The sequence below is a fragment of the Oncorhynchus gorbuscha genome, linkage group LG09, assembly GCF_021184085.1.
Source record: "Oncorhynchus gorbuscha isolate QuinsamMale2020 ecotype Even-year linkage group LG09, OgorEven_v1.0, whole genome shotgun sequence".
NCBI lineage: Eukaryota > Metazoa > Chordata > Actinopteri > Salmoniformes > Salmonidae > Oncorhynchus > Oncorhynchus gorbuscha.
Window position 1 is genome coordinate 413,563 of NC_060181.1, and position 20,326 is coordinate 433,888.

Consider the following 20,326-nt stretch of genomic DNA (forward strand, 5'->3'; position numbering starts at 1 on the left):
GCACGGCCAGAAGAGGACTGGCTACCCCTCATAGCCTGGTTCTTCTCTACATTTCTTCCTAGGTTCCTGCCTTTCTAGGTTGTTTTTCCTAGCCACCTTGCTTCTACACCTGCATTGCTTGCTGTTTGGGGTTTTAGGCTGGGTTTCTGTACAGCACTTTGAGATATCAGCTGATGTACGGAAAAAATACATTTGATTGATTGCATTTTAGTCTCATAGCAATGTCTGAAAACATGTTTTTATTTTAATATTTCTAAAAACCTGTTTTCAGTTTGTCATTATGAGGAAATGTGTGTAGATTGAGGAACACCTTTTTATTAATCCATTTTAGAATAAGGCTGTAATGTAACAATGTGGAAAAAGTCAAGGGGTCTGAATACTTTCCGAATGCACTGTAAATGTTTATGTCTATGTTTGAAGTAGATGAGGAATGCAGTGACTATTACAGAGGGCTTTCATGGTTGGTTCATGGATGCATGAAGAGCATTCAAGGAAACACCCGTTTTCAATACCTCGCCTTGGGAGGATATCGGCCCTGAGCCTTTTTCTAAAATGTTTTATGTTGGAGAACACATTGGGAGGGATCTGAGACCATTCCTCTTTAGACTCCTTCCAGATCCTTGATATCGTTTGACTGGGTTTATGGACGGCCCCCTTCAAATCAAACCACAGGTTTTCAATGGGGTTAAGTCTGAAGACGAAGTTGTCCATTGCTGTTGATTTTGTGGCCAATAAACAATATCTTTGTGTATTTTGTGAGCTTAAGGTTTTTGTCTTGCTGGAAGATCCTCTTGCGGCCAAGTTTCAGCCTCCTGACAGAGTCAACCAGGTTTTTTGGCTAAAATGTCCTTGTACTGGGCAAAGTTCATGATGCTGTTCATTATATAGTTGATCTTAAAAAGGGCCCCAGGACCAGAAGCAAAATAACCCCTTCAAATCAAAGTTCCACCCCACCACATTTTCCAATAGGTATGGGATTATTTTCTGCTCATGCATTCTCATGTTGACAACAAACCCACCATTAGTGTGTGTGGCCAAAGGGCTCTATTTTCATGTCATCCAACAAATGCCTGGAGTTTGCTAAATCGCATAGGTACTTGGACTGGAACCAGTGCTTTGGTCAAATATTGACCGCTAAATTAATATGATAACATGAATAGTGAACTCCTTTCACAATTTCACATTCTGATGTCGCAATATACTGCATCATTAGGGGTAGACAACTAGATTTAGCCACGGGTCCAAAAATACATTGTAATTGAACATGACAATAATTTCATACCTTGATTATATTGAGAGACGATCACATGTTATTTTATTTGTGGGAATACTTTGGAACAGGTTTCCTCAAATCAACTAATTTTAGGTAAATTCCTTGGGGGGGGGCCAATGGGCCCTGGTCAATAGTAATGCACACGATACAGAATAGACAGAAGGAACACATACACCAGGTAATCAACATAGGTTTACATAAAGGTTTGATGTGTTGATCAGGGTGATTACCTGAATCATAGTTGAGCCTTAAAATACCTCTACAAGGTCATCTTACTTTGAACTAGCATTGATCCAATGATCTAATCCTCTTGAAGAATCAATTCAGCAGTGACACTGTACTGCAGAGAAACAGGCTTCTACCTGGAAATAGTCCAAATCTGGTAGAAATGTGTGTTGGAGCCAGTACCCAAAGCTGCCCATCATTTGCATTTCTGAAATGTGAAAATGTATGACTACTTTGATGCCTGTGCTATGCATCCTTAAATGTAATTTAAGAGTAAGTAACACCCTATTTATTATTTAAGTGATAATGCCCTCAAAGGCGGTGTTTGGAGGATATATTGGCATGGGTGTGTTGTCTAAGGCCAGCAAACCGTGGCAATATACCTTCAAAACACCAGCTTTAAGGGCATTATCACTTAAATAATAAATAGGATGTTATTGAAACTCTTAAAGGACTGTTGAAAACTAAAAGTTAGTAAAAAAAACAAGTGAGATAATGTCTAGATGCTTTTTATAGTGGAGATCAAGGTTATAAATGGCCTGGCTGGGCTGATGAGACAGTGGATTGTGCAGTCAGATGGAACGGAGTAAATAGGCATTTTAACATCATAGATTTAGCCAGTGGTAACTTGTGGAATAGACACCGGCTGGAATGCGCTTTTAACCAAACAGCATTCAGGATTAGACCCGCCCGTTGTATAATACACATCACTCCAGTTAAAATACATCACTAGGTTAAATGACCAGGATAAAGGGAAGGTAAAAATTGGACAGATATGAGCTACAGATGACGACAACAGTCTGGCTGTAGCTGATATAATAAGAACCAGAGGATAGATTGATGGATGGATAGGCAAGATAAGCTTACTCAAACCAATAATATTTCACAACAGGAAAACATTAAAACTACTTTTTTTGTACCATGCTCTGCAGTGGACAGCAAGTCAGTTCTTAAAAAGAAAAACCCCCACCCAAACATACCAAACAAAAAAACAGTGTAATATTGACGAGTCGACCTGTCAAACTGGGGTTCTCTTCTCTGGCATTCAGGACATTTTCTCAAATGCAAACACCAGGTATATGCCTTAGAGAGAGAGATGGAGAGAGAAAGAGATGGAAGAAAGAGTTCAATTTAACAGGGTCCTCATTAGCTAGTGCAGGAAGAGTATTAAAGAGAGATATTAATCAAACATAATTAAAACAACTCATTAGCAGACAGGCAGCTGCAGTATCAACCTCAACTGAGAGCAGAAGAAGTTGGTCCAACCAAAAATATTGCCTTACATGTTCTTGATTAAAGGCCTAGTGCAGTCAAAAACGTGATTTATCTGTGTTTTATTTATACAGTGCATTCAGAAAGTATTCAGACTGCTTCACTTTTTCTACATTGTTACGTTACAGCTTTATTCTAAAATGCTTTTACACCTGCATTGTTTGCTGTTTGGGGTTTTAGGCTGTGTTTCTGTACAGCACTTTGAGATATCAGCTGATGTACGAAGGGCTTTATAAATAAATTTGATTTGATAACATTGTTTTTCCCCCTCAATCTACACACAATACCCCATAATGACAAAGCAAAAACAGGTTTGTAGAAATGTTTGTAAATTGATTTTTTATTGATTTTTAAACGTAAGTATTATATTTACATAAGTATTCAGTACTTTGAAGTCTTCTTGGGTATGACACTACAAGCTTGGCAGTCCTGTATTTGGAGAGTTCATCCTATTCTTCTGTAGGGTTGGACACAGGTTTTTACAGGTTTTTACAGGTCTCTCCAGAGATGTTCGATCGGGTTCAAGTCCGGGCACTGGCTGGGCCACTCAAGGACATTCAGAGTCTTGTCCCGAAGCCACCCCTGCATTCTCTTGGTTGTGTGCTTAGTGTCATTGTCCTGTTGGAAAGTGAACCTTCACCCCAGTCTGAGGTCCTGAGCAGGTTTCATCAAGGACCTCTGTACTTTGCTCCATTCATCTTTCCCCCATCCTGACTAGTCTCCCAGTCCGTGCCACTGAAAAACATCCCCACTGCATAATGCCGCAACCATCATGAGTCACTGTAGGGATGGTATTGGCCAGGTGATGAGCGGTGCCTGGTTTCCTACAGACGTGACTCTTTGCATTCAGGCCAAAGAGTTAAAAACTTGGTTTCATCAGACCAGAGAATCTGGACTCTCATGGTCAGAGTCCTTTATGTGCCATTTGGCAAACTCCAAGTGTGTGGTCTTTTTACTGAGGCGTGGCTTCAGTCTGGCCACTCAACCATGAAGGCCTGATTGATGGAGTGCTGCAGAAATTGTCCTTCTGGAAGGTTCTCGTATCTCCACAGAGGACCTCTGTCACGATCGGGTTCCAAGACACATCTTTGGCCAATGCTGCAGACATTTTTTGTACCCTTCCCCAGATCTGTGCTTCGACACAATCATGTCTCGGAGCTCTACAGACAATTCCTTTAATCTCATGGCTTGGTTTTTGCTCTGACATGTACTGTCAACTGTGGAACCTCAGACAGGTGTCCCAAATCATGTCCAATCAATTGAATTTACCAAAGGTGGACTCCAATCAGGTTGTAGAAACATCTCATGAATGATCAATGGAAACAGGATGCACCTGAGCTCAATTTGGAGTCTCATAGCAACGGGTCTGAATATGTAAATAAGGTCTGTTTTTTATTTGTAATACATTTGCAAAAATGTCCCAAAATCTGTTCTCGATTTTGTAATTATGGGGTATTGTGTGTAGATTGAGGAAGGAAAACCATTAATTTAATACATAAAATAAGGCTGCAATGTAAGAAAAAGTGAAGGCGTCTGAATACTTTCCGATTGCACTGTATGTCCACACTGAGGACGGAATAATACTGTGAAAATGATAAATGCCCTTTTAGTTTAGGAGCTGATTGAAAAGACTGCCTATAATTTCAGCCTGTTTAGGTGGGATGGAGTTGACCTGCCTGGTGCCATCACCTGGCGGTAAATTAGTTAATTGACCAATAAGAGAGTTCCAAACCCCTCTGCCAATAACAGCTCGTTTTTGGTTCTCCCCACTCAGACCACTCCCAAATAATCCTAGCTAAATTCTTGCTTGAGAAATTGCTCTTCGCTAAGAAACTATTTTTGTTTTTATTCAAATGGTCATAAAGAAACAATCACAGTAAGGTTATGAGATGTTAACATTTAACCGTTAATTGGTTAGCTGCTGAAAATACATTACACCGGTCAGTCTATAGTGTTAAATTGCATAATTTAGTGGAATTAAATTGGCACACGTGTATTTTCATTAGTCTTCATGATTCTTGTTTATCACACAGCATACACAGCCTAGTTTGAGGAGCACCTGTCAGACAGCGTGAGAGCAACTCCTCAAAATGCTGGTACTGGTGTTAAACATGTGCTTTTAAGCACAGTCAATGCACAACAAATATTTCTAAATGTATGTCAAAAACTGTTTTGATGGTCACGATTTAAGAGGTACTATTTTTATTTCTCAAGCTCAACTCATAATTAAAGCGATTCATTTATAAAGATAATCCCAGCATTTATCTACTGTTCTATTGGTTTTCATATCAACTTTCTTTCTTTGAGATCATAGTGGAAGAACACTCAAAGCCTCAAAGATGATCCAATTAACAGGCCAGTTAGCTACCACATACATGTATTGTCAAACTGTAAACAGAGTAGCAGAAACAAAACGTGTGAAGCCTTTACTACAGAAAATATTTAAAAAGACCAATTTGTGAAATTGTTCATCTGACATGTGGTTGCTTGAGGCTTGATGCTCACAGAATCAGTAGGCTATTAAACACTCACTCAAACAGAAGCAGGTTGGGTCCTATTTCTGTAGATTTACAGCACCAGTCAAAAGTTTGGACACTAACCTCAATCAAGGCTTTTTATTTTTACTCTGTCCTACATCGTATAATTTTAAAAAAGCAACAATATTAAAAAGGTTCCTTGCAGCCGCTTTAATCTCAATAGCAAATCATTTCTGGGTAACGATTAAGTACACTACATGAGCAAAAGTATCTGGACATCTGCACATCGAACCTCTCATTCCAAGATCATGGGCATTATTAATATGGAGTTGGTCCCCTCCTTGCTGCTATAACAGCCTCCACTCTTTTGGGAAGGCTTTCCACTAGATGTTGGAACGTTGCTGCAGGGACTTGCTTCCATTCAGCCACAAAATCATTAGTGAGGTCTGGCACTGATGTTGGGCAATTAGGCCTGGCTCGCAGTCAGCCTTCCAATTCAACCCAAAGGTGTTCGATGGAATTGGGCTCTGTGCAGGCCAGTCAAGTTCTTCCACACCGATCTCGACAAACCATTTCTGTATGGACCTCGCTTTGTGCATGGGGGTATTGTCATGCTGAAACAGGAAAGGGCCTTCCCAAACTGTTGCCACAAAGCTGGTAGCACAGAATCGTCTATGTCATTGTATGGTGTAGCGTTGAGATTTCCCTTCACTGGAACTAAGTGGCCAAGCCCGAACCATGAAAAACAGCCCCAAACAATTATTCCTCCTCCACCAAACTTTACAGTTGGTACTATGCATTGGGTCAGGTAGCATTTTCCTGGCATCCGCCAAACCCAGCTTCATCCATTGGATTGCCAGATGGTGAAGCGTGATTCTTCACTCCAGAGAACGCGCTTCCACTGGTCCAGAGTCCAATGGCGGCGATTCTTGTGCTAACGTTGCTTCCAGAGGTAGTTTGGAACTCTGTAGTGAGTGTCGCAACTGAGGACAGACCATTTTTACGTTTCAACTTCACAATAACAGCACTTACAGATGACTATTCTACTGGCAATGTTTGTCTATGGAGATTGCATGGCTGTGAGCTCGATTTTATACACCTGTCAGTAACTGGTGTGGCTGAAATGTCAGAAACCACTATTGTGAAGGGGTGTCCACATACTTGTATATATAGTGTACCTTACTGCGATTTTGACCAATTTAATTGAAAACAAAGAAACAAAAATAGCTTCTTAGCAAGAGCAATTTCTCAAGCAAGAATTTATGACTGTCTGTTAGGCTGTTGATTGTGGCCCCTTGTCCCCCTCCTCTGTTAGTGATCTGAGTGGGGAGGGGAAAACCAAAAAAAACCTCTTTCTTATTGGTCTATAAATTAATTTACCGGCTGGTGATGTTACCGTTGGCTCGGCCATAATTTAAGTGCTCTCGGTCACCTCTGGTATGGCCAAGGACCAGTCAGCCATCCCACCCTCTGACGTTAGCCAACCTAGCTAATCAAAAATGTTCATTGATTAACCTCAACTTGACTACCACCATATAGCTATTTATATACAGTAGCCTAGGTTTGTTTCATACACTTCTATTTGGGTTGAAAAGTTACACCTTTAAATGTTCTAAATGGAATGAAACCCCAGTTTCATAGGTCTTTTGGCCTATTAGGCATCTCTTTTTTCATGCTTGGTCTTGTAAGTTAACCTAGGACCTATACTGAACATAAACACACAACACGCAACAATTAAAAAAATGTTTGAAATAAATTTGTTAGGCCCTAATCTATAGATTTCACATGACTGGGAAAACAGATATGAATCTGTTGGTCACAGACACCTTAAAAGAAAAGGTAGGGGCGTGGATCAGAAAACCAGTCAGTATCTGGTGTGACCTCTATTTGCCTCATGCAGCGTGACATCTCCACATAGCGAGTTGATCAGGCTGTTGATTGTGGCCTCTTGTCCCCCTCTTTAATGTGCGAAAGGAACTGGAACAAGTTGTGCCAACTGTATATTTTAGTGGCCTTTTGTCCCCAGTACAAGGTGCACTTGTGTAATAATCATTCTGTTTAACTAGGTGGATGGATTATCAAGAAGCTGACAGGTGTGTCATATCGTGGCAAAGGAGAAATGCTCACTAACAGGGATGTAAATGAATTTGTGCACACAATGAGTGAAATTAGCTTTTTGTGGATATGGAACATTTCTGGGATAATTTATTTCAGCTCATGAAACATGGGACCAACACTTTACATGTTGCGTTCATATTTTTGTTCAGTGTCTATAAATATGCTTTGTATGTGTGTCCATTCATTTGACTAAGTTATTAAATAATACAAAGCTTTGATATTTGCTTCTCATGACCATTTCTTGATCTTTGTCGGCAAAAGCATAATACTTGAATGCGCGTGGTTTTACTATAATGTTAAATGGAATCAGATATTAGATTTTAATTATATTAATTAGATAGTCGATTCATGGGTCATATGGGAGTTATATAATATACACATATCAAAGATGATCCCACTACATCACCAGGCCAAAATACCACCCCGCCAAAACAGGCTGAAATTTCATGCAGTCTTTTCAAACAGCTCTTATACCATATACTTTTCACAATGTCACAGTATTACTCCAACCTCAGTGTGGACATATATATGAAAGTGACATTTTTGAGTGCACTAGGCCTTTAAAGTTTCATATTGTACTATACGAGATTCTGTAGAGAAATCATTATGACGGTACTATGCCTAATATCCACGACCAAGCCAACAATTAATAACACCACTGTGTCGAGTCTCTAAACCAGAAAGACTATTGAAGTAAACATTATGTAATATACATTCATCTTTACATCTCTAGCTGTGAAACAATACATTTCAGCCTTTACTGACATTTATTACACTGTAAAATTAGATTAGAAACGGTAGATTAATACTTAGAATTATATTCTGAACTAATGACTAATACTGTTAGTAGAAGCAGTTAACATGACAGGTTACATACTTGTTGCCTCCCACTCAGACTTGCTCAATGTTCCCTGTACAGAACAGACAAGAGGCAATACAGAATGGTCACACGGCTGTTTCTGAACATGATCAATTATTAGATAGTAGAATGTTCATTTTAAAACACTGTCCTTAGGTACCATGAAAGACTCTTGATTAGAAATGCATCTATTAAATGTGTGTAAACTTTCACTGAAAGCATCATTAACATTTCTTTAAGGGGCAATCTGCACTTCCAACAACAAAGCCCATCCCTCCACTTGTTTTGGTAAAAAGATGAGGGATGGAGAAAAGTAACCACAAAAAGAGACAGATCTATGGATCCAAGGGCTGATCATCCATGAGATGAAAAGTATAGTTTTAACCAGGTTTTGGGGGCTATAGTGTTTGTTGACAATTTCATTATTTACCTTCGAGAAAACAAGGCAGTATTTTGGGTTCTGATGGGGTAGGACAGTTGAACTAATCTCATGAGGCATTTATATGCTGGTTATATCATTAATTTAGCAGTCCAAATATGTATTTAAATAGCAGATTGCACCTTTAAATAAAGTAGTTTCACAAAAGCTAAAAAGTTCAACACAATATCTCATTGTATTCATCTCAGTGCTTCCCTTAAGATTTCTTTTAGCAGCAGTGACATAGTTGGCGTAGGGGGGGGAGCAATGGCATGGTTTTAGAGGTCCTCTTGGCTGCGGAGATGGAATTGTAATGTTTTAAAACAAAATTTACTGCAATTGTACACATTTTGCAGTGTTCTTATGCTGTCTGAGTGACTCAAACATTTTCAATAAATCAATAGATGCCATGAAATGTGTTTTATAGACTCTCCCTGACTGTGTTTTATTTTGGTGATTGTTAGTTCTTGAAGATGATCGTATTGAAAAATATATTCTTCCGTTATCTTTTCTACATACTTTGGTGTTTTATGTTTACACTGAAAACACTGCAAATAAATATCTATTGTAGTCATGGAGTTGTGCATGTCAATATGAAAACAGGTCCCCAGACATTCATTCTCTTACCAACGGCAGCCTGACATTAGGGCTGTCAGCCTTCTCCTTGGCGTGATCATAATCATCAAGGTTGTCTGAAGATGACTTGTTCTTGTTGTCTGTCGGGAAACACTGACACAACAACACAATTACAGCAGCTTCCAAAGTTCTATTGAACCAGGTTGAGTCACAACGTGTGGCCGTAGACTCAGCGGGTCTATAATACACTCCGGATACATAAAGAGACTTGTCCTTGGTTACTGATGTTAAGAACACCTCTTTCTCTGTGGAGGTCCTAAACAGGGACATGATCCATTTGAAGGCTGTCGCTCCGGGCTCGTTTCCAGATGCTATACAGACACACGCTATCTGAAGAACGGACTAATCCTCATGTCAAAAGCTATGGGACATCATTGAAACAATTCCTGGTTCATCAAATCATAAAAAGTTTGCTTTAATAAATTAGTGTGACCTTTGTATTGCATTCACCTAAAGTACAGCTTTTCTGTCCAGATTGGAACTGTGTTACCTTCACTTCATATCATTAACAGAGGTACTGGTGTGTCTGTACCAGAGAGTCATATCATTAACAGAGGTACTGGTGTGTCTGTACCAGAGTCATATCATTACAGAGGTACTGTGTGTCTGTAGGTACATGGGTACTGGTGTGTCTGTACCTGAGAGTCATATCATTAACAGAGGTACTGGTGTGTCTGTACCTGAGAGTCATATCATTAACAGAGGTACTGGTGTGTCTGTACCTGAGAGTCATATCATTAACAGAGGTACTGGTGTGTCTGTACCTGAGAGTCATATCATTAACAGAGGTACTGGTGTGTCTGTACCTGAGAGTCATATCATTAACAGAGGTACTGGTGTGTCTGTACCTGAGAGTCATATCATTAACAGAGGTACTGGTGTGTCTGTACCTGAGAGTCATATCATTAACAGAGGTACTGGTGTGTCTGTACCTGAGAGTCATATCATTAACAGAGGTACTGGTGTGTCTGTACCTGAGAGTCATATCATTAACAGAGGTACTGGTGTGTCTGTACCTGAGTCATATCATTAACAGAGGTACTGGTGTGTCTGTACCTGAGAGTCATATCATTAACAGAGGTACTGGTGTGTCTGTACCTGAGAGTCATATCATTAACAGAGGTACTGGTGTGTCTGTACCTGAGTCATATCATTAACAGAGGTACTGGTGTGTCTGTACCTGAGAGTCATCATACATTTTATATTTGAGATTCTTCAAGTAGCCACCCTTTGTCTTGATAACTTTGCACACTCTTGGCATTCTCTCAACCAGCTTCATGAGGTAGTCACCTGGAATGCATTTCAATTAACAGGTCTGCCTTGGTAAAAGTTCATTTGTGGAATTTCTTTCCTTCTTTATGCGTTTGAGCCAATTAGTTGCGTTGTGACAAGGTAGGGATGGTATACAGAAGATAGGTCTATTTGGTAAAATATTATGACAAGATCACCTCAAATAAGCAATGAAACTATAGTTCATCATTACTTTAGGACAAAGGTCAGTGAATCTGGAAAATGTCAAGAACTTTGAAAGGTTCTTCAAGTGCAGTCACAAAAACCATCAAGCGCTATAATGAAACTGTTCTCATGAGGACCGCCACAGGAAAGGAAGACCCAGAGTTACCTCTGCTGCAGTGGATAAGTTCAGTAGAGTTAACTGCACATCAGATTGCATCCCAAATAAATGATACAGAGTTCAAGTAAGAGACACATCAACTGTTCAGAAGAGACCGCGTGAATCAGGCCTTCGTGGTCAAATTGCTGCAAAGAAACCACTACTAAAGGACACCAATAAGAAGAGACTTTCTTTGGCCAAGAAACACAGGCAATGGACATTAGACCGGTGGAAATCTGTCCTTTGGTCTGATGAGTCCAAATTTTGGATTTGATTCCAACAGCCGTGTCTATGTGAGAAGCAGAGAAGTTGAAATTATTATCTCCACATGTGTGGTTCCCACCGTGAAGCACGGAGGAGGTATGATGGTGCTTTGCTGGTGACACTGTCAGTCATTAATTTAGAATTCATGGCACACTTAACCAGCATGGCTACCACATCATTCTGGAGCGATCCGCCACCCCATCTGGTTTGCGATTAGGGGGACTATCATTTGTTTTTCAACAGGACAATGACCCAACACACCTCCAGGCTATTTTACCAAGAAGGAGAGTGATGAGTGCTGCATCAGATGACCTGGCCTCCACAATCACCCTACAACCCAATTGAGATGGTTTGGGATGATTTGGACCGCAGAGTGAAGGTAAAGCAGCCAACAAGTGCTCAGCATATGTGGGAACTCCTTCAAGACTATTAGAAAATAATTCCAGGTGAAGCTGGTTGAGAGAATGCCAAGAGTGTGCAAAGCTGTCAAGGCAAAAGGTGGTTACTTTGAATAATCTCAAATATATTTTCCATTTGTTTAACAGATTTTTGGGTACTACATGATTCCATGAGTGCTATTTCATAGTTTTGATGTCTTCACTATTAATTTTACAATGTAGAAAATGGTAAAGAAAAAGTAAAGAAAAACCCCTTGAATGACTCGGTGTCTAAACTTTAGACTGGTAGTGTATATTGATCCCCACCTCCAGCGCTTGCATCCTCTGCATCAACATCTTGTGCTGGTCGTTCTTTATGTGCTCCTCAAAGAACTGGGAGAACGTTTTCTTAAACACCAGACGCATGTTGTACTTCTTGGCCATCCTGTCAATAGAACACACTAGTTTAGCTCTCTGGTGATATAACAAAGTATATTTACAAGAATCTCAGACATTGTGACACTTGGGATCATAACATAGAACTACAAAATGTATTTACCATTGAATACAAAGACATTATCAATGAAAGCATTCTGTTTGTGAGGTCAAGTTTTGCCAGGTGCATGACTGATTCAATGTCATACTTTGTCCACCATCTTCTAATATTACAATATGACTAAAATACCAAGTCAAGACAGTTCCCTGCCTTCCTACAAAATGTTAAAAACAAATGTTATGCCCAGGGGTTGGAACCGGTTACCAGTTCAGGGAACAGAACAGAAAATCAGAAAAATAAAATGTTTAAGGAAGTGAAACAGAACTTGGAATGAAAGTCATCCATACCGTGATTTTAAAAGCACGGGAACCTGTTAATTCCGATATTTTAAAAGCACGGGAACCTGTTAATACCGTGATTTTAAAAGCACGGGAACCTGTTAATTCCATGATTTTAAAAGCACGGGAACCTGTTAATTCCGTGATTTTAAAAGCACGGGAACCTGTTAATTCCGATGATTTTAAAAGCACGGGAACCTGTTAATTCCGTGATTTTAAAAGCACGGGAACCTGTTAATTCCGTGATTTTAAAAGCACGGGAACCTGTTATTTCCGATATTTTAAAAGCACGGGAACCTGTTAATTCCGATATTTTAAAAGCAAGGGAACCTGTTAATTCCGATATTTTAAAAGCACGGGAACCTGTTAATTCCGATATTTTAAAAGCACGGGAACCTGTTAATTCCGATATTTTAAAAGCACGGGAACCTGTTAATTCCGATATTTTAAAAGCACGGGAACCTGTTAATTCCGATATTTTAAAAGCACGGGAACCTGTTAATTCCGATATTTTAAAAGCACGGGAACCTGTTAATTCCGATATTTTAAAAGCACGGGAACCTGTTAATTCCGATATTTTAAAAGCACGGGAACCTGTTAATTCCGATATTTTAAAAGCACGGGAACCTGTTAATTCCGATATTTTAAAAGCACGGGAACCTGTTAATTCCGTGATTTTAAAAGCACGGGAACCTGTTAATTCCGTGATTTTAAAAGCACGGGAACCTGTTAATTCCGTGATTTTAAAAGCACGGGAACCTGTTAATTCTGTGATTTTAAAAGCACGGGAATCTGTTAATACCGTGATTTTAAAAGCATGGGAACCTGTTAATTCCAATATTTTAAAAGCATGGGAACCTGTTAATTCCGATATTTTACATTCCACAAATATTTTTCTAGTCCCACAAAAAAAAACGCAACAAAGCGCCTATGCAAAGCCCTCGCCGTCTCACTGAGAAACATATTCTAGTGTACGCAGTCTGAACATCTGCTCTAGTATGTGTGGCGTTAAGGCTACTGTACTTTATTTTGCTGGTCGGAACAGTGTAATGGCCAAACCAAATGGTGGTTCTGTTCAGAATGAAACGATTAGAAATGAATTTCAGTTCCAACCCCTGGCAAAGACATCTACTTCAATTTTCACAAGCAGGTGGATTCACTTGACCAAAATGTCACAACACTTACTCTTCAAACAGAGGGAAGTAAACCAGGAACTCTGGGACATTGACCACCCCCTCCAGATTAAAGTCATACTGACAACCAAACAGAGGGTAGTCTCCCTTCTTCTGAAACGTCACACTGAACACCTCGTTACCAAAGGAGTTGGAGTCTATGGTCTCCACACGCTTCCTGAAGGGGAAAAGAACACAAGCCATCAAGTCTATAAATCATGTCATCAAGCCACTGACAGTAACCATCAGGTTGATACCATGTCATCAAGCCACTGACAGTAACCATCAGGTTGATACCATGTCATCAAGCCACTGACAGTAACCATCAGGTTGATACCATGTCATCAAGCCACTGACAGTAACCATCAGGTTGATACCATGTCATCAAGCCACTGACAGTAACCATCAGGTTGATACCATGTCATCAAGCCACTGACAGTAACCATCAGGTTGATACCATGTCATCAAGCCACTGACAGTAACCATCAGACCAGCAGGTAGATACCATGTCATCAAGCCACTGACAGTAACCAGCAGGTTGATATCATGTCATCAAGCCACTGACAGTAACCATCAGGTTGATACCATGTCATCAAGCCACTGACAGTAACCATCAGGTTGATACCATGTCATCAAGCCACTGACAGTAACCATCAGGTTGATACCATGTCATCAAGCCACTGACAGTAACCATCAGACAATCAGGTTGATATGTCATCAAGCCACTGACAGTAACCATCAGATTGATACCATGTCATCAAGTCACTGACAGTAACCATCAGACCATCAGGTTGATACCATGTCAACAAGCCACTGACAGTAACCATCAGGTTGATACCATGTGATCAAGCCACTGACAGTAACCATCAGGTTGATACCATGTCATCAAGCCACTGACAGTAACCATCAGGTTGATATCATGTCATCAAGCCACTGACAGTAACCATCAGATTGATACCATGTCATCAAGCCACTGACAGTAACCATCAGACCATCAGGTTGATACCATGTCATCAAGCCACTGACAGTAACCATCAGGTTGATACCATGTCATCAAGCCACTGACAGTAACCATCAGGTTGATACCATGTCATCAAGCCACTGACAGTAACCATCAGGTTGATACCATGTCATCAAGCCACTGACAGTAACCATCAGGTTGATACCATGTCATCAAGCCACTGACAGTAACCATCAGGTTGATATCATGTCATCAAGCCACTGACAGTAACCATCAGATTGATACCATGTCATCAAGCCACTGACAGTAACCATCAGACCATCAGGTTGATACCATGTCATCAAGCCACTGACAGTAACCATCAGGTTGATACCATGTCATCAAGCCACTGACAGTAACCATCAGGTTGATACCATGTCATCAAGCCACTGACAGTAACCATCAGGTTGATACCATGTCATCAAGCCACTGACAGTAACCATCAGATTGATACCATGTCATCAAGCCACTGACAGTAACCATCAGACCATCAGGTTGATATCATGTCATCAAGCCACTGACAGTAACCATCAGACCATCAGGTTGATACCATGTCATCAAGCCACTGACAGTAACCATCAGACCATCAGGTTGATACCATGTCATCAAGCCACTGACAGTAACCATCAGACCATCAGGTTGATACCATGTCATCAAGCCACTGACAGTAACCATCAGGTTGATACCATGTCATCAAGCCACTGACAGTAACCATCAGACCATCAGGTTGATACCATGTCATCAAGCCACTGACAGTAACCATCAGATTGATACCATGTCATCAAGCCACTGACAGTAACCATCAGACCATCAGGTTGATACCATGTCATCAAGCCACTGACAGTAACCAGCAGGTTGATACCATGTCATCGAGCCACTGACAGTAACCATCAGACCATCAGGTTGATACCATGTCATCAAGCCACTGACAGTAACCATCAGGTTGATACCATGTCATCAAGCCACTGACAGTAACCATCAGACCATCAGGTTGATATGTCCTCAAGCCACTGACAGTAACCATCAGACCATCAGGTTGATACCATGTCATCAAGCCACTGACAGTAACCATCAGACCATCAGATTGATACCATGTCATCAAGCCACTGACAGTAACCATCAGATTGATACCATGTCATCAAGCCACTGACAGTAACCATCAGATTGATACCATGTCATCAAGCCACTGACAGTAACCATCAGGTTGATACCATGTCATCAAGCCACTGACAGTAACCATCAGGTTGATACCATGTCATCAAGCCAACAAACCATCAGGTTGATACCACATCAAGACAGTAACCATCAGGTTGATACCATGTCATCAAGCCACTGACAGTAACCATCAGGTTGATACCATGTCATCAAGCCACTGACAGTAACCATCAGGTTGATACCATGTCATCAAGCCACTGACAGTAACCATCAGACCAGCAGGTAGATACCATGTCATCAAGCCACTGACAGTAACCAGCAGGTTGATATCATGTCATCAAGCCACTGACAGTAACCATCAGGTTGATACCATGTCATCAAGCCACTGACAGTAACCATCAGGTTGATACCATGTCATCAAGCCACTGACAGTAACTATCAGACAATCAGGTTGATATGTCATCAAGCCACTGACAGTAACCATCAGATTGATACCATGTCATCAAGCCACTGACAGTAACCATCAGGTTGATACCATGTCATCAAGCCACTGACAGTAACCATCAGGTTGATACCATGTCATCAAGCCACTGACAGTAACCATCAGGTTGATACCATGTCATCAAGCCACTGACAGTAACCATCAGGTTGATACCATGTCATCAAGCCACTGACAGTAACCATCAGGTTGATACCATGTCATCAAGCCACTGACAGTAACCATCAGGTTGATATCATGTCATCAAGCCACTGACAGTAACCATCAGATTGATACCATGTCATCAAGCCACTGATAACCATCAGACATCAAGCCATCAAGCCACTGACAGTAACCATCAGGTTGATACCATGTCATCAAGCCACTGACAGTAACCATCAGGTTGATACCATGTCATCAAGCCACTGACAGTAACCATCAGGTTGATATCATGTCATCAAGCCACTGACAGTAACCATCAGATTGATACCATGTCATCAAGCCACTGACAGTAACCATCAGACCATCAGGTTGATATCATGTCATCAAGCCACTGACAGTAACCATCAGACCATCAGGTTGATAACATGTCGTCAAGCCACTGACAGTAACCATCAGACCATCAGGTTGATACCATGTCATCAAGCCACTGACAGTAACCATCAGACCATCAGGTTGATACCATGTCATCAAGCCACTGACAGTAACCATCAGACCATCAGGTTGATACCATGTCATCAAGCCACTGACAGTAACCATCAGGTTGATACCATGTCATCAAGCCACTGACAGTAACCATCAGACCATCAGGTTGATACCATGTCATCAAGCCACTGACAGTAACCATCAGATTGATACCATGTCATCAAGCCACTGACAGTAACCATCAGGTTGATACCATGTCATCAAGCCACTGACAGTAACCATCAGGTTGATACCATGTCATCAAGCCACTGACAGTAACCATCAGGTTGATACCATGTCATCAAGCCACTGACAGTAACCATCAGGTTGATACCATGTCATCAAGCCACTGACAGTAACCATCAGGTTGATACCATGTCATCAAGCCACTGACAGTAACCATCAGGTTGATACCATGTCATCAAAGCCACTGACAGTAACCATCAGGTTGATACCATGTCATCAAGCCACTGACAGTAACCATCAGGTTGATACCATGTCATCAAGCCATGTCATGACTGACAGTAACCATCAGTTGATACCATGTCATCAAGCCACATCAGACCACAGTAACCATCAGATACCATGTCATCAAGCCACTGACAGTAACCATCAGGTTGATACCATGTCATCAAGCCACTGACAGTAACCATCAGGTTGATACCATGTCATCAAGCCACTGACACAGTAACCATCAGGTTGATACCATGTCATCAAGCCACTGACAGTAACCATCAGGTTGATACCATGTCATCAAGCCACTGACAGTAACCATCAGATTGATACCATGTCATCAAGTAACCACTGATACATGTAACCATCAGAACCATCAGGTTGATACCATGTCATCAAGCCACTGACAGTAACCATCAGGTTGATACCATGTCATCAAGCCACTGACAGTAACCATCAGATTGATACCATGTCATCAAGCCACTGACAGTAACCATCAGACCATCAGGTTGATACCATGTCATCAAGCCACTGACAGTAACCATCAGGTTGATACCATGTCATCAAGCCACTGACAGTAACCATCAGGTTGATACCATGTCATCAAGCCACTGACAGTAACCATCAGGTTGATACCATGTCATCAAGCCACTGACAGTAACCATCAGGTTGATACCATGTCATCAAGCCACTGACAGTAACCATCAGGTTGATACCATGTCATCAAGCCACCATCAGACCAGTAAAGCCACTGACAGTAACCATCAGGTTGATACCATGTCATCAAGCCACTGACAGTAACCATCAGGTTGATACCATGTCATCAAGCACTGACAGTAACCATCAGGTTGATACCATGTCATCAAGCCACTGACAGTAACCATCAGGTTGATACCATGTCATCAAGCCACTGACAGTAACCATCAGGTTGATACCATGTCATCAAGCCACTGACAGTAACCATCAGGTTGATACCATGTCATCAAGCCACTGACAGTAACCATCAGGTTGATACCATGTCATCAAGCCACTGACAGTAACCATCAGACCATCAGGTTGATACCATGTCATCAAGCCACTGACAGTAACCATCAGGTTGATACCATGTCATCAAGCCACTGACAGTAACCATCAGACCAGCAGGTAGATACCATGTCATCAAGCCACTGACAGTAACCATCAGGTTGATACCATGTCATCAAGCCACTGACAGTAACCATCAGGTTGATACCATGTCATCAAGCCACTGACAGTAACCATCAGACCATGTCATCAAGCCACTGACAGTAACCATCAGACCATTGATACCATGTCATCAAGCCACTGACAGTAACCATCAGGTTGATACCATGTCATCAAGCCACTGACAGTAACCATCAGAGGATACCATGTCATCAAGCCACTGACAGTAACCATCAGGTTGATACCATGTCATCAAGCCACTGACAGTAACCATCAGGTTGATACCATGTCATCAAGCCACTGACAGTAACCATCAGATTGATTGACCATGTCATCAAGCCACTGACAGTAACCATCAGACCATCAGGTTGATACCATGTCATCAAGCCACTGACAACCATCAGGTTGATACCATGTCAACCACTGACAGTAACCATCAGGTTGATACCATAACCATCAGACCATCAGTCATCAAAGCCACTGACAGTAACCATCAGATACCATGTCATCAAGCCACTGACAGTAACCATCAGGTTGATACCATGTCATCAAGCCACTGACAGTAACCATCAGATTGATAAGCCACTGACAGTAACCATCAGTCATGTCATCAAGCCACTGACAGTAACCATCAGACCATCAGGTTGATACCATGTCATCAAGCCACTGACAGTAACCATCAGGGTTGATACCATGTCATCAAGCCACTGACAGTAACCATCAGACCATACAGGTTGATGTCATGACTACCATGTCATCAAGCAGTAACCATCAGACATCAGGTTGATACCATGTCATCAAGCCACTGACAGTAACCATCAGGTTGATACCATGTCATCAAGCCACTGACAGTAACCATCAGGTTGATACCATGTCATCACCACTCAGTAACCATCAGGTTGATACCATGTCATCAAGCCACTGACAGTAACCATCAGGTTGATACCATGTCATCAAGCCACTGACAGTAACCATCAGGTTGATACCATGTCATCAAGCCACTGACAGTAACCATCAGATACCATGTCATCAAGATACCACATGACAGTAACCATCAGACCATTGATACCATGTCATCAAGCCACTGACAGTAACCATCATCAAGCCACAGGTTGATACCATGTCATCAAGCCACTGACAGTAACCATCAGACCATCAGGACCAGCAGGTGATACCATGTCATCAAGCCACTGACAGTAACCATCAGACCATCAGGTTGATACCATGTCATCAAGCCACTGACAGTAACCATCAGGTTGATACCATGTCATCAAGCCACTGACAGTAACCATCAGGTTGACCATGTCATCAAGCCACTGACAGTTGATACCATGTCATCAAGCCACTGACAGTAACCATCAGATTGATACCATGTCATCAAGCCACTGACAGTAACCATCAGACCATCAGGTTGATACCATGTCATCAAGCCACTGACAGTAACCATCAGGTTGATACCATGTCATCAAGCCACTGACAGTAACCATCAGGTTGATACCATGTCATCAAAGCCACTGACAGTAACCATCAGGTTGATACCATGTCATCAAGCCACTGACAGTAACCATCAGGTTGATACCATGTCATCAAGCCACTGACAGTAACCATCAGGTTGATACCATGTCATCAAGCCACTGACAGTAACCATCAGGGTTGATACCATGTCATCAAGCCACTGACAGTAACCATCAGACCATTGATACCATGTCATCAAGCCACTGACAGTAACCATCAGACCATCAGGTTGATACCATGTCATCAAGCCACTGACAGTAACCATCAGGGTTGATACCATGTCATCAAGCCACTGACAGTAACCATCAGACCATCAGGTTGA

At 41.3% G+C, this 20,326-nt stretch overlaps 1 protein-coding gene across 1 annotated transcript in view; it reads right to left on the minus strand.

Annotated features, from left to right (window-relative positions):
- Window positions 1-1,292: 1,292 nt before the first annotated feature.
- rnmt (RNA (guanine-7-) methyltransferase) overlaps window positions 1,293-20,326 on the minus strand; it is a 32,196-nt gene continuing 13,162 nt past the window's right edge. The window contains exons 7-11 of the mRNA XM_046361267.1: window positions 13,551-13,715; window positions 11,859-11,976; window positions 9,270-9,371; window positions 8,243-8,276; window positions 1,293-2,581 (exon numbers count right to left, since the gene is read on the minus strand). Coding sequence (XP_046217223.1) covers window positions 2,544-2,581; window positions 8,243-8,276; window positions 9,270-9,371; window positions 11,859-11,976; window positions 13,551-13,715 — 457 coding nt within the window. The 3' untranslated portion in view covers window positions 1,293-2,543. The remainder of the gene's footprint in view (window positions 2,582-8,242; window positions 8,277-9,269; window positions 9,372-11,858; window positions 11,977-13,550; window positions 13,716-20,326) is intronic.